General features: G+C 32.8%; 1 protein-coding gene across 1 annotated transcript in view; it reads right to left on the minus strand.

Annotated features, from left to right (window-relative positions):
* LOC134702401 (fibrillin-2-like) overlaps positions 1 to 13,490 on the minus strand; it is a 60,605-nt gene that overhangs the window by 7,668 nt on the left and 39,447 nt on the right. Inside the window, exons 49-69 of the mRNA XM_063563304.1 lie at positions 13,269 to 13,382; positions 12,778 to 12,891; positions 12,231 to 12,344; positions 11,686 to 11,799; positions 11,338 to 11,451; positions 10,847 to 10,960; positions 10,294 to 10,407; positions 9,749 to 9,862; positions 9,401 to 9,514; positions 8,910 to 9,023; positions 8,365 to 8,478; positions 7,818 to 7,931; positions 7,468 to 7,581; positions 6,976 to 7,089; positions 6,423 to 6,536; positions 5,872 to 5,985; positions 5,029 to 5,142; positions 4,493 to 4,606; positions 3,474 to 3,619; positions 2,064 to 2,259; positions 1,777 to 1,890 (exon numbers count right to left, since the gene is read on the minus strand). Of these exons, the coding sequence (XP_063419374.1) occupies positions 1,777 to 1,890; positions 2,064 to 2,259; positions 3,474 to 3,619; positions 4,493 to 4,606; positions 5,029 to 5,142; positions 5,872 to 5,985; positions 6,423 to 6,536; positions 6,976 to 7,089; positions 7,468 to 7,581; positions 7,818 to 7,931; positions 8,365 to 8,478; positions 8,910 to 9,023; positions 9,401 to 9,514; positions 9,749 to 9,862; positions 10,294 to 10,407; positions 10,847 to 10,960; positions 11,338 to 11,451; positions 11,686 to 11,799; positions 12,231 to 12,344; positions 12,778 to 12,891; positions 13,269 to 13,382 (2,508 nt within the window). The remainder of the gene's footprint in view (positions 1 to 1,776; positions 1,891 to 2,063; positions 2,260 to 3,473; positions 3,620 to 4,492; positions 4,607 to 5,028; positions 5,143 to 5,871; positions 5,986 to 6,422; positions 6,537 to 6,975; positions 7,090 to 7,467; positions 7,582 to 7,817; positions 7,932 to 8,364; positions 8,479 to 8,909; positions 9,024 to 9,400; positions 9,515 to 9,748; positions 9,863 to 10,293; positions 10,408 to 10,846; positions 10,961 to 11,337; positions 11,452 to 11,685; positions 11,800 to 12,230; positions 12,345 to 12,777; positions 12,892 to 13,268; positions 13,383 to 13,490) is intronic.

Consider the following 13,490-nt stretch of genomic DNA (forward strand, 5'->3'; position numbering starts at 1 on the left):
GCATTTTTGATTCACCTTTTTGAAAGGTTACTCAAGTTTGTTAACGTTTTCGCGATTTTTTTTAAATAGACTACTAGAGCTAAGACTTGCGTTCTCGAGGTAGCACGTTTCACTTGATTATATCAAACATATTATTTTTAAAGATTTGCTGCTGATTTTTCCAAGGCATACAGTATTGAAAATTAAGATTAAAGACAGGTCGATTCCAAGTCGCAATGGCGTGAAAGGGTAACTAAAGGGTACCATATCATGATACTGAATTTATAGTTTAGCCTGTTAAATAGCATGAAACATTTGGAATTCAGCGTGTCGGTTTATTTAAAACGAGGTTTTTATATACCTATATGGAGTTATTTTCTTTCAGAACGACAGGTCATTCTTTTTCAGAATCAACCCGGACGATACCATGTTTCAATGATTTATGCTCCAATGCATAACATAATGACCTGTGTGAGGTCATTATTTTCCTTGATAAACATGCAATCTATGATTTACTTCAAACTTTATTAGTCTAATAGTTTTTTGTTGCCGATTTGGAAATTTATTTTCTAAAGTTCAATCGATGATAGGTGTAAAAGAAACCGTTTTTTTAGTCCCGCATTTTAATTTTAGAAACAAATAACGTGAAGTACGTGAAGTTTTGTAAATTTATCGCAACAAGAAAGAAACATCATATATGTCAGATGAATTTTAATGTAGACTTTCATAAGATAAATCCAGATTTAACATCTTCGTGTGTAAGATTTTGAAAATCTTATCGAGTCAAACTGAATTTGTTGATTGATTTTTTGGTTTCTTGGTTAACGTCCAGGGGCAAATATTTCATGCATGTTCAGAACGATACACACTGAATAGGAAATCATACTGTGACGTACATGTATTTATATTCGTCTTCGTGTCAGTTCTTAACTTTTTTAAATTTATGTATACCTTTTACTCTATCAAATGATCAACTAATAAGATATCTTATATTATATTGAATACCATTAGCGTAACTCACGAAAGGAGCGAGTGCGGATGGTATATAATTATATCCTGATTATCTTTTAATAAATGTATTGCTATTCAAAAGACAATCTAATCTTTCTGAAATATTCATTTGATTCAACTAAAACTGTTAAAACAAATAACCACTTTTTCGTGATAGAAATAACATAACAAATAGAAAAAGAACATACCCTCCCCCTTTTCCATAAGCTAAGTGGTACAATAAATTACTTACAATGTGTCTTGTATTTGTCATACACCGTTATCGGATGGTAACAATACATTTGTGTCTTACTTCATGCAGTTACAGTAATATTTTTATTGTGTATGGATAATAATGTTTAAATTATTTAGTGAGTTTTATTTCACATTCTAAATGAGCCCCAGGGCGTATTTCAAACTGAACACATTAGAAAGGAATATCCCACTTAAGTGTTGTCGGTAAAATAGGATACTAAATTTTACAAATCTTTATTTAATAAATATTTTTTGACGGTATATAAGTCAGATAATGCATATTTTAAGGTTTTTCTTGTCGTAGAACACACCTCGGGGTGTCAGGATTGTTCAAAGGAAGACCTCCTTCCGGTCGGTCTTTCATTTGATCAATCTTGACACCCCTCGGTGTGTTCTACGACAAGAAAAAACTTAAAATATGCATTATCTATAACATAAATATCTCAAAGTACTGTTAAACTGATAATGTGAACACAACTTTGATTTGTCTTGTATTGTTATTGGCTAGCTGCCTGATTTTGCAGAGTCACTTTAATTCTAAAGTTAACTTACGGTTTTGACAGTTTTCTCCATAAAATTGACCAACACATGAACAATGGTATCCATTTACTCTGTCTTCACAGCTCCCATCATTCTCACATGGTAACGGTGCACATTCGTCAATATCTACAAATATCAAGTTTGTTTTAATATATATTTGATAGATCGTTGGGAATATTTCAAATGCAAAATTGAAATTCAAAATAGACCGTTCACGTTATGTTTTGTATCAATGAGACAACATCAATTATATGTGACAAATGATCGGATAACGATGTAACATTTAAATATAATCTTACCTGTTTGGCAGGTGTCGTCCGTATATCCTGGAGCACATTCACAACTGTACCCATTAACTTCATCATTACATGTACCTCCATTATTACAAGGATCAGATTCACACTCGTTAATATCTGCAATGATATGAACAAAAGATAATGATGTTTTATGTAAATTGTTATACTCTGATTGTTGGTCTTTTTTCCCAGTCAAACACTTAGTTTAGAAAGTTATAGTTAGACACTTTGCCAGACACTACTTACCATTGAACATTAATTTTAAGCAACATGATTCATGTTAAAGGGGAAAAATGATAAACAAGATTCAAAAACTGTCATTAAAACTCACTTGCGAACGTTCTTATCATTGTCAAAAATTTGTAGAAAGTAGCCTATTGATTGGCACATGAACTTAAGCATTTTACAAAGACCATTTGTGACCTTCCTCCCAAAATGTTTATTATACACCTATTGACTGGGTGTGAGGGTAATAGCAAGTTTGTTGTCCCTGAGATACCAACTATTGCTCGAGGCAAAGCCGAGAGTAATATTTGGTATGCGAAGGGACAACAAACTTGTTATTATCCGTACACCCAGTCATTAGGTGTTTTATTATACTGAACAAAACAGCCATTAAGTGTTTGATATACCAAATAACTAATTTTTTAAAAGTGTAAATATATCATCTGAAAGAAAAGAAAAATGTTACATAACTTTTATACATGCACACGGTGAACTGTACTTTTTTTTATAATTCGTTTTGTATTTATAAATATTTCATTAATTTCAAAAAAGACTAGAAATACTTGTGTTTAACTTTCCGTGCTTATAATAAATTCTATCTAAATTACGACAAACGCAAATTTAATTCACTTTTGATATACGGAGAGCGAATCCATATTATGAATAAGTTACTATATTTTAGATCTTTTAAAAACATTTCATTGGAGATTTTCTTTCTCTTTTATAATTGCTTCTCGTAAGTAAAATTACAATCAACACAAACAGACTCCATCTTTTACAACATAAAGGTGAGTTTGGCGTTACAAATCATACGAAACCAAGCAGAGTAGTCAATGACATCATTATTGTCCAATGAAAAATAAGCATGAAAAAGTACAGGAAAGATGATTATGGAACTATTAACCGGGGCAATAGTCTTTGAAACTATTGACTGGCAAATGGTTCTGTGGAATGAAATAGCACAACTATTTCATTATTTTTTATATAGAAAAAACGTACTGAGGTATAATAATGATCTCTATTTCTTACTTAATTCTTTTAGGTTTTGTTCTTCTTATTGTCAATATGCACGTTCTATCTATATTCATTACCAAAGCTAAAGCATGATTGCCATTAATAAAAACAAAACTATTTGCTGATAAATATGGGCTACACAAATTTAGATTAGTTCCGCCAATGCATCATTACGCTATTATCATTTATATTAATTTTATTCTCATTTATTTCACAGTCACTCCCATCATACCCGGGAACACATGCGCAACTATATTCATTTGTTCCATCTGTACAACTCCCTCCATTTTTACAGGGAATGTGTTCACACTCGTCAATGTCTGAAAATTTATCGTTCATTTACAAGTGGTAAGTTACGTTGTTTAAGATTGTGGCGAGTACCGAAGTACCGTTCTTTTTAAATGTAAATGTTTACTAACTAATTTGAATGTCTTCCAATGTAACATTGATATATACAAAATTGAAATAAAACACGTATATTAGCATTACAACCTATTAACAAAGGACAAAGAAAACATACAAATCTGTATAAAAAAATCTAGAGGTGAAAATAGGGTCATCCGAATATTGAAAATTTCGACTACACTAAATCGTCCAAGGTTCGATGTGGTTTATTTTATCATAATTGAAAGAAAATAAAAAAGCACTTATTGTATTTTCTCTGAAACCCAAAAGTTTAACATTTAATATTCTCAAAACTAGTGTGACGTTTTCATGTTAAAACTCATAATCACCTAACAAGATATTTCAGAATTTGTTATCTATTAGTTAGCATAATATAGTCATTCAAACACCGACGTTTAAATAATGTGTTGAAACGGCAAAATCACAATGCAAATATGAGCACTAGAACATAATTTTCCAATCAATTTTCTGCTTTTTAAGTTTAATTGAAGGTTAGAAATCAAAAAAAGGGACACTGTCTTACGTATACCAATGTGAATTAATTCCCAAATATTAAACCCTTTCGTTTCAAACTGAGTTAAAAACCCTATTAAAATTTAAAATGTGACCGTTTTGCCCTTTTCTACCTCAATCAATGAATCACTTTATTTCAGATTTTTTAACTTTAACCGAACTTCTATGAGCAAATGGCAAATCTGTGATTCTGTTACTCAGAACATATAACAGAATATCTTCTTTCATTACAAATGATAAGATAAGGTGACACTAATAGATAACTGTCTTCTTACTTATTTCACAATGAACTCCGTCATATCCGGGAACACACGAACACGTGTATCCATTCACATTATCTGTACAGCTACCTCCGTGTTCACATGGTGCAGATGCACATTCGTTTATATCTGTTAAATCATACAAAACGAAACATGTTTAATTGGAAGGCGCAATCAAAAATAATCTCATCATATATACAAGAATTGACATGTTGAACACCAGACGCGCGTTATTGATAGCAAAAACTTATTAATCACACTCAAATCAAAAAGGGGAAATGAAGGAAAAATTCTGATAGTTTAAGAGCATTGATGATCCAATTATTTTTTCTAAAGATTTGCCATATCAAACAAAAGAAATCTACATTCCTGGAATAGCAAATCATAAGTAGTTGGTAACTAAAACTTCTTGAACGTTGTTTATTATCATTATTTAACATCATGAAGTAAAACTTATTGAATCAGGACTAAATCAGATTTGGAAAATCAGTCTTTCCTAATTTTAATTTTTGATTTGTGCCGACAAATACCACGGATTAGCAAAATATTACCTATTTCACAGTGAACTCCATTATAACCTGGAGCACATGTGCAGGTGTATCCATTTACTTCATCAGTACAACTACCTTCATTATTACAAGGTGCAGACGCACATTCATCAATATCTGTAAACAACAATATAATGTATGTTAACAGACCATTGAAATTGGTAAAGGTGTTTCGATATGTACCTTTGAAAACGTGTACCAAGTCAGACAACCAAGTTCATTATGTGTACACATTCAATATGACAATAAGTTTCCACATCAATAAATCATAATATATAACTGGCAGTTCTACGGAGAAGCCTCACGTTGAGTTTGTATGCGTCCGTTATATCATATACACATAATAAGCAGCTATTTTGAGGTTTTTAAAGAAACTCACTATTACTCAATATGGTATTTTACACAAATATTTTCAAATACTAATTAATTTCGTTTTACATGGGGAACCGGAGGGACCCTGCTGGAATCTTAAATGTTCCAGTTTTGTCTTACTTTTGTGACAGTTATTATAATACTAGTACCCAGCAGCACATTTGCAGGTGTAATATTTTATTCCATCAGTACAGGTAACTCAATTCTGACATGGCTTTGGAGCACATTCGTCAATATCTGAATGTGATTGGAAAAGATAAGTTAGTTGTTTCATATGCAACCTTTTGCATCAAAACGTTCTGCCCTTAACATCTGCATCATCAATGAACCAACATATTTCATATGTTGTAACCTCAACCGAAATTCTATGAATTTAAGGCTAATCTGTGATGTTCTGAGATTATATAGCAGAATATCTCATTTAATTACAAATGATAGCATGAGATGACACTAATAAAACAACTGTCTTCTTACTTATTTCACAATGAACTCCGTCATATCCGGGGACACATGCACATGTGTATCCATTCACATTATCTGTACAACTACCTCCGTTTTCACATGGGCCAGATGCACATTCATTGATATCTGTTAAATTTAAATAAAAAAAATCTTTTATGGGAAGATTCATTCAACAAAAAAAGCTCATAATATATAATAGCATCGAAGTTGTGTACGACAGATGTGCGTTTTGGCTCTGAAAGACTGATTGGTGATGCTTGAATAAAAAATAAAAAAATGGCAAAACAAAGTTCAAAGTTAAAGAGCATTGCAGACCCAAAAATCATAAACATTTGTCAAAAGTAGCTAATGTAATCTTTTCCTGGGAAAGAATATCCTGTAAATTTGGTCACCGAATCCTTTCACACCTTATAACTCTACATTTTTTTTAATTTCTTAAGTTAAACAAAAAGAGAGATAAATACATAGTATAAAAAGGACTGAATTTAGATTTCGAAAATCAGTCTTCTTTTATTTATTGGTTGACTTGAGCTGACAAACCCCGCTGAATGACAAAGACTTACCTCTTTCACAGTGAACTCCATTATAACCTGGAGCACATGTACAGGTGTATCCATTCACTTCATCATTACAGCTACCTCCATGTTCACATGGTCCAGATGCACATTCATTTATGTCTGTTAAATTATACAAAATAAAAAATGTTTATAGAAAGTTGCAATCAACTGAAACGCTCATCATAGATGCTAGCATAGAAATTTTGTACGCAAGATGCATTTTTTGTCTTCAAAGGACCCATCATTGGCGCTCGAATCAGAAAGTTGATAAGGCCAATAACAAATACAGAATTGATGAGCATTCAGGACACAAATTTCTTAAAGTTTTGTCGAATTTAGCTCAGGTAATCTTTTGTTGGGATAAAAAAAATCCGTAGTATTTGTACATTTATCCTAACGAACATCACATTGTCTGTTATCATTCTTTGAACTTCCTTAAATGAAACTTACTATTTAAAGCAGTATAAAAACAAGATCTTAATTTCATTTTGAAAATCAGTCTTTTGATATTTCTTTTCTGACTTGAGCTGACAAACCCCATGGATTGACAAAACCTTACCTATTTCACAATGAACTCCATTATAACCTGGAGCACATGTGCAGGTGTATCCATTCACCTCATCTGTACAGCTACCTCCATTATCACAAGGTGCAGACGCACATTCATCAATATCTGTAAACAAAAAGATGATATGTGTAAACAGACCAGAAAATAGTAAAGGTGGTACAATTGGTACCCTACAAAAACTTATACTTAGTCAGACAATCAAGTTCCGTATGTGTACATATTTAAAATGACATCAAATTTTATAGCAAGTGAATTATATTTTCTGACTGAAGCTTCGACAGAGGAAGCCTCACGTTGAGATCATATGCTTTCGACATATACAATACACATTATCATTAAAAGAAATATTGAGATTTTGACCTACAAACTCACTTTATTTCAATGTGTGAAGTACCACACATGTTTTTCAAATGTTACTTACTATTGTTTAACAAAGGGATGAAAACCACTGTTGGATTTTAAAATGTTTCAATTTTGTCTTACTTGTTTGACAGTTATTGTCTGTATATCCAGCGGCACATGTGCAGGTGTATTCGTTTATTGCATCAGTACAGGTACCTCCATTCTGACATGGCTTTGGAGCACATTCGTCTATATCTGAATGTATTGAAAAAGTAAAGTGAGTTGTTTTATAAGCAATGATGTGCGTCAAAAGGTTCTGCCCTTTACATCTGAAATCAATGAATCAACATATTTTATATTTTATAACCTTCACCAAAATTCTATGAACTCAAGGCAAATCTGTGTTGTTCTCACAGCATACAGCAGAATATCGCATTTAATTACAAATGATAGAATAGGATGACACTATTAAAAAAAAACTGTCTTCTTACTTATTTCACAATGAACTCCGTCATATCCGGGGACACATGCACATGTGTATCCATTCACGTTATCTGTACAGCTACCTCCGTGTTCACATGGTCCAGATGCACATTCATTGATATCTGTTAAATTATACAAAACAAAAGATATTTTATGGGAAGATGCAATCAATACAAAAGCTCATCATATATACTAGCATAGAAATTGTGTACGTCAGACGTGCGTTTTGGCTGCAAAAGACTGATCGATGGCGCTCTAATAAAAAAAGTAAAACAATGGCATGAATAAGTACAAAGTTGAAGAGCATTGCAGACACAAATATCAAAAACATTTGTCAAAGATAGCTAATGCAATCTATTCCTGGGAAAGAAAATCCTGATAATTTGGTCACCAAATCCTTTCACACCTCCTAACTCACCATTCTATTACTTTCTAAAGTTAAACAAACTGAACAATAAATATAAAAAAGGACTGAATTTAGATTTCGAAAATAAGTCTTTAATTATTTATTGGTTGACTTCAGCTGACAAACCCCGCTGAATGACAAAGTCTTACCTCTTTCACAGTGAACTCCATTATAACCTGGAGCACATGTACAGGTGTATCCATTCACTTCATCAGTACAGCTACCTCCATGTTCACATGGTCCAGATGCACATTCATTTATATCTGTTAAATTATACAAAACAAAAGATGTTTAATGGAAAGTTGCAATCAACTCAAACGCTCATCATAGATGCTAGCATAGAAATTTTGTACGCCAGATGCATTTTTTGTCTTCAAAGGACCCATCATTGGCGCTCGAATCAGAAAGTTAAAGGCCAATAAAAAATACAGAATTGATGGGCATTCAGGACACAAATTTCTTTTGTCGAATTCAGCTCAGGTAATCTATTGTTGGGATAAAACAAATCCGTAGTATTTGTACATTTATCCTTACGAACATCACATTGTCTGTTATCATTCTTTAACTTCCTTAAATGAAACTTATTATTTAAAGCAGTATAAAAACAAGGTTTTAATTTCATTTTGAAAATCAGTCTTTTGATATTTCTTTTCTGACTTGAGCTGACAAACCCCATGGATTGACAAAACCTTACCTATTTCACAATGAACTCCATTATAACCTGGAGCACATGTGCAGGTGTATCCATTCACCTCATCTGTACAGCTACCTCCATTATCACAAGGTGCAGACGCACATTCATCAATATCTGTAAACAAAAAGATGATATGTGTAAACAGACCAGAAAATAGTAAGGGTGGTACAACTGGTACCCTACAAAAACTTATACTTAGTCAGACAATCAAGTTCAGCATGTGTACATATTTAAAATGACATAAAATTTTATGAAAAGTAAATCATATTTTCTGACTGAAGCTTCGACAGAGGAAGCCTCACGTTGAGATCATATGCTTTCGACATATACAATACACTTTATCATTAGAAGAAATATTGAGTTTTTGTCCTACAAACTCACTATATTTCAATGTGTGAAGTACCACAAATATTTTCAAATGTTCCTTACTATTGTTTAACAAAGGGATGAAAACCACTGTTGGATTCTAAAATGTTTCCATTTTGTCTTACTTGTTTGACAGTTATTGTCTGTATATCCAGCGGCACATGTGCAGGTGTATTCGTTTATTCCATCAGTACAGGTACCTCCATTCTGACATGGCTTTGGAGCACATTCGTCTATATCTGAATGTATTAAAAAAGTAAAGTCAGTTGTTTTATAAGCAATGATGTGCGTCAAAAGGTTCTGCCCTTTACATCTGCAATCAATGAATCAACATATTTCATATTTTATAACCTTCACCAAATTCTATGAACTCAAGGCAAATCTGTGTTGTTCTCACTACATACAGCAGAATATCTCATTTAATTTCAAATGATAGAATAGGATGAAACTAATAAAAAAAACTGTCTTCTTACTTATTTCACAATGAACTCCGTCATATCCGGGGACACATGCACATGTGTATCCATTCACGTTATCTGTACAGCTACCTCCGTGTTCACATGGTCCAGATGCACATTCATTGATATCTGTTAAATTATACAAAACAAAAGATGTTTAATGGGAAGATGCAATCAACACAAAAGCTCATAATATATACTAGCATAGAAATTGTGTACGTCAGCCGTGCGTTTTGTCTGCAAAAGACTGATCGATGGCGCTCTAATAAAAAAGTGAAACAATGGCATAAATAAGTACAAAGATGAAGAGCATTGCGGACCCAAATATCATAAACATTTGTCAAAGGCAGCTAATGTTATCTATTCCTGGGAAAGAAAATCCTGATAATTTGGTCACCAAATCCTTTCACACCTCATAACTCACCATTCTATAACTTTCTAAAGTTAAACAAACTGAACAATAAATATAAAAAGGACTGAATTTAGATTTCGAAAATCAGTCTTTAATTATTTATTGGTTGACTTCAGCTGACAAACCCCGCTGAATGACAAAGACTTACCTCTTTCACAGTGAACTCCATTATAACCTGGAGCACATGTACAGGTGTATCCATTCACTTCATCAGTACAGCTACCTCCGTGTTCACATGGTCCAGATGCACATTCATTTATATCTGTTAAATTATACAAAACAAAAGATGTTTAATGGAAAGTTGCAATCAACTCAAACGCTCATCATAGATACTACCATAGAAATTTTGTACGCCAGATGCATTTTTTGTCTTCAAAGGACCCATCATTGGCGCTCGAATCAGAAAGTTGATAAGGCCAATAAAAAATACAGAATTGATGGGCATTCAGGACACAAATTTTTTAAAGTTTTGTCGAATTTAGCTCAGGTAATCTATTGTTGGGATAAAAAAAATCCGTAGTAATTGGTCATTTATCCATACGAACATCTCATTGTCTGTTATCATTCTTTAACTTCCTTAAATGAAACTTACTATTTAAAGCAGTATAAAAACAAGGTCTTAATTTCATTTTGAAAATTAGTCTTTTGATATTTCTTTTCTGTTTTGAGTTGACAAATCCAATGTATTTACAAAACCTAACCTATTTCACAATGAACTCCATTATAACCTGGAACACATGTGCAGGTGTATCCATTCACCTCATCTGTACAGCTAGCTCCATTATTACAAGGTGCAGACGCACATTCATCAATATCTGTAAACAAAAAGATGATATGTGTAAACAGACCAGAAAATAGTAAAGGTGGTACAATTGGTACCCTACAAAAACTTATACTTAGTCAGACAATCAAGTTCCGTATGTGTACATATTTAAAATGACATCGAATTTTAAAGCAAGTAAATCATATTTTCTGACTGAAGCTTCGACAGAGGAAGCCTCACGTTGAGATCATATGCTTTCGACATATACAATACACTTTATCATTAGAAGACATATTGAGTTTTTGTCCTACAAACTCACTATATTTCAATGTGTGAAGTACCACACATATTTTCAAATGTTCCTTACTTTTGTTTAACAAAGGGATGAAAACCACTGTTGGATTCTAAAATGTTTCCATTTTGTCTTACTTGTTTGACAGTTATTGTCTGTATATCCTGCGGCACATGTGCAGGTGTATTCGTTTATTCCATCAGTACAGGTACCTCCATTCTGACATGGCTTTGGAGCACATTCGTCTATATCTGAATGTATTGAAAAAGTAAAGTGAGTTGTTTTATAAGCAATGATGTGCGTCAAAAGGTTCTGCCCTTTACATCTGCAATCAACGAATCAACATATTTCATATTTTATAACCTTCTCCAAATTCTATGAACTCAAGGCAAATCTGTGTTGTTCTTACAACATACAGCAGAATATATCATTTAATTACAAATGATAGAATAGGATGAAACTAATAAAAAAAACTGCCTTCTTACTTATTTCACAATGAACTCCGTCATATCCGGGGACACATGCACATGTGTATCCATTCACGTTATCTGTACAGCTACCTCCGTGTTCACATGGTCCAGATGCACATTCATTGATATCTGTTAAATTATACAAAACAAAAGATATTTTATGGGAAGATGCAATCTTCCAAAAGCTCATAATATATACTAGCATAGAAATTGTGTACGTCAGACGTGCGTTTTGTCTGCAAAAGACTGATCGATGGCGCTCTAATAAAACAGTGAAACAATGGCATAAATAAGTACAAAGTTGAAGAGCATTGCGGACCCAAATATCATAAACATTTGTCAACGGCAGCTAATGTAATCTATTCCTGGGAAAGAAAATCCTGATAATTTGGTCACCAAATCCTTTCACACTTCATAACTCACCAATCTTTAACTTTCTAAAGTTAAACAAACTTAACAATAAATATAAAAAAGGACTGAATTTAGATTTCAAAAATCAGTCTTTAATTATTTATTGGGTGACTTCAGCTGACAAACCCCGCTGAATGACAAAGACTTACCTCTTTCACAGTGAACTCCATTATAACCTGGAGCACATGTGCAGGTGTATCCATTCACTTCATCAGTACAGCTACCTCCGTGTGCACATGGTCCAGATGCACATTCATTTATATCTGTTAAAATATACAAAACAAAAGATGTTTAATGGAAAGTTGCAATCAACTCAAACGCTCATCATAGATACTAGCATAGAAATTTTGTACGCCAGATGCATTTTTTGTCTTCAAAAGACCCATCATTGGCGCTTGAATCAGAAAGTTGATAAGGCCAATAAAAAATACAAAATTGATGGGCATTCAGGACACAAATTTCTTTTGTCGAATTTAGCTCAGTTAATCTATTGTTGGGATAAAACAAATCCGTAGTATTTGTTCATTTATCCTTACGAACATCACATTGTCTGTTATCATTTTTTAACTTCTTTAAATGAAACTTCCTATTTAAAGCAGTATAAAAACAAGGTCTTAATTTCATTTTGAAAATTAGTCTTTTGATATTTCTTTTCTGACTTGAGTTGACAAATCCAATGTATTCACAAAACCTTACCTATTTCACAATGAACTCCATTATAACCTGGAGCACATGTGCAGGTGTATCCATTCACCTCATCTGTACAGCTACCTCCATTATCACAAGGTGCAGACGCACATTCATCAATATCTGTAAACAAAAAGATGATATGTGTAAACAGACCAGAAAATAGTAAAGGTGGTACAATTGGTACCCTACAAAAACTTATACTTAGTCAGACAATCAAGTTCCGTATGTGTACATATTTAAAATGACATCAAATTTTATAGCAAGTAAATCATATTTTCTGACTGAAGCTTCGACAGAGGAAGCCTCACGTTGAGATAATATGCTTTCGACATATACAATACACTTTATCATTAGAAGACATATTGAGTTTTTGTCCTAAAAACTCACTATATTTCAATGTGTGAAGTACCACACATATTTTCAAATGTTCCTTACTTTTGTTTAACAAAGGGATGAAAACCACTGTTGGATTCTAAAATGTTTCCATTTTGTCTTACTTGTTTGACAGTTATTGTCTGTATATCCAGCGGCACATGTGCAGGTGTATTCGTTTATTCCATCAGTACAGGTACCTCCATTCTCACATGGCTTTGGAGCACATTCGTCTATATCTGAATGTATTGAAAAAGTAAAGTGAGTTGTTTTATAAGCAATGATGTGCGTCAAAAGGTTCTGCCCTTTACATCTGCAATCAATGAATCAACATATTTCATATTTTA

Source organism: Mytilus trossulus, unplaced genomic scaffold (genome assembly GCF_036588685.1).
Source record: "Mytilus trossulus isolate FHL-02 unplaced genomic scaffold, PNRI_Mtr1.1.1.hap1 h1tg000457l__unscaffolded, whole genome shotgun sequence".
Lineage (NCBI taxonomy): Eukaryota > Metazoa > Mollusca > Bivalvia > Mytilida > Mytilidae > Mytilus > Mytilus trossulus.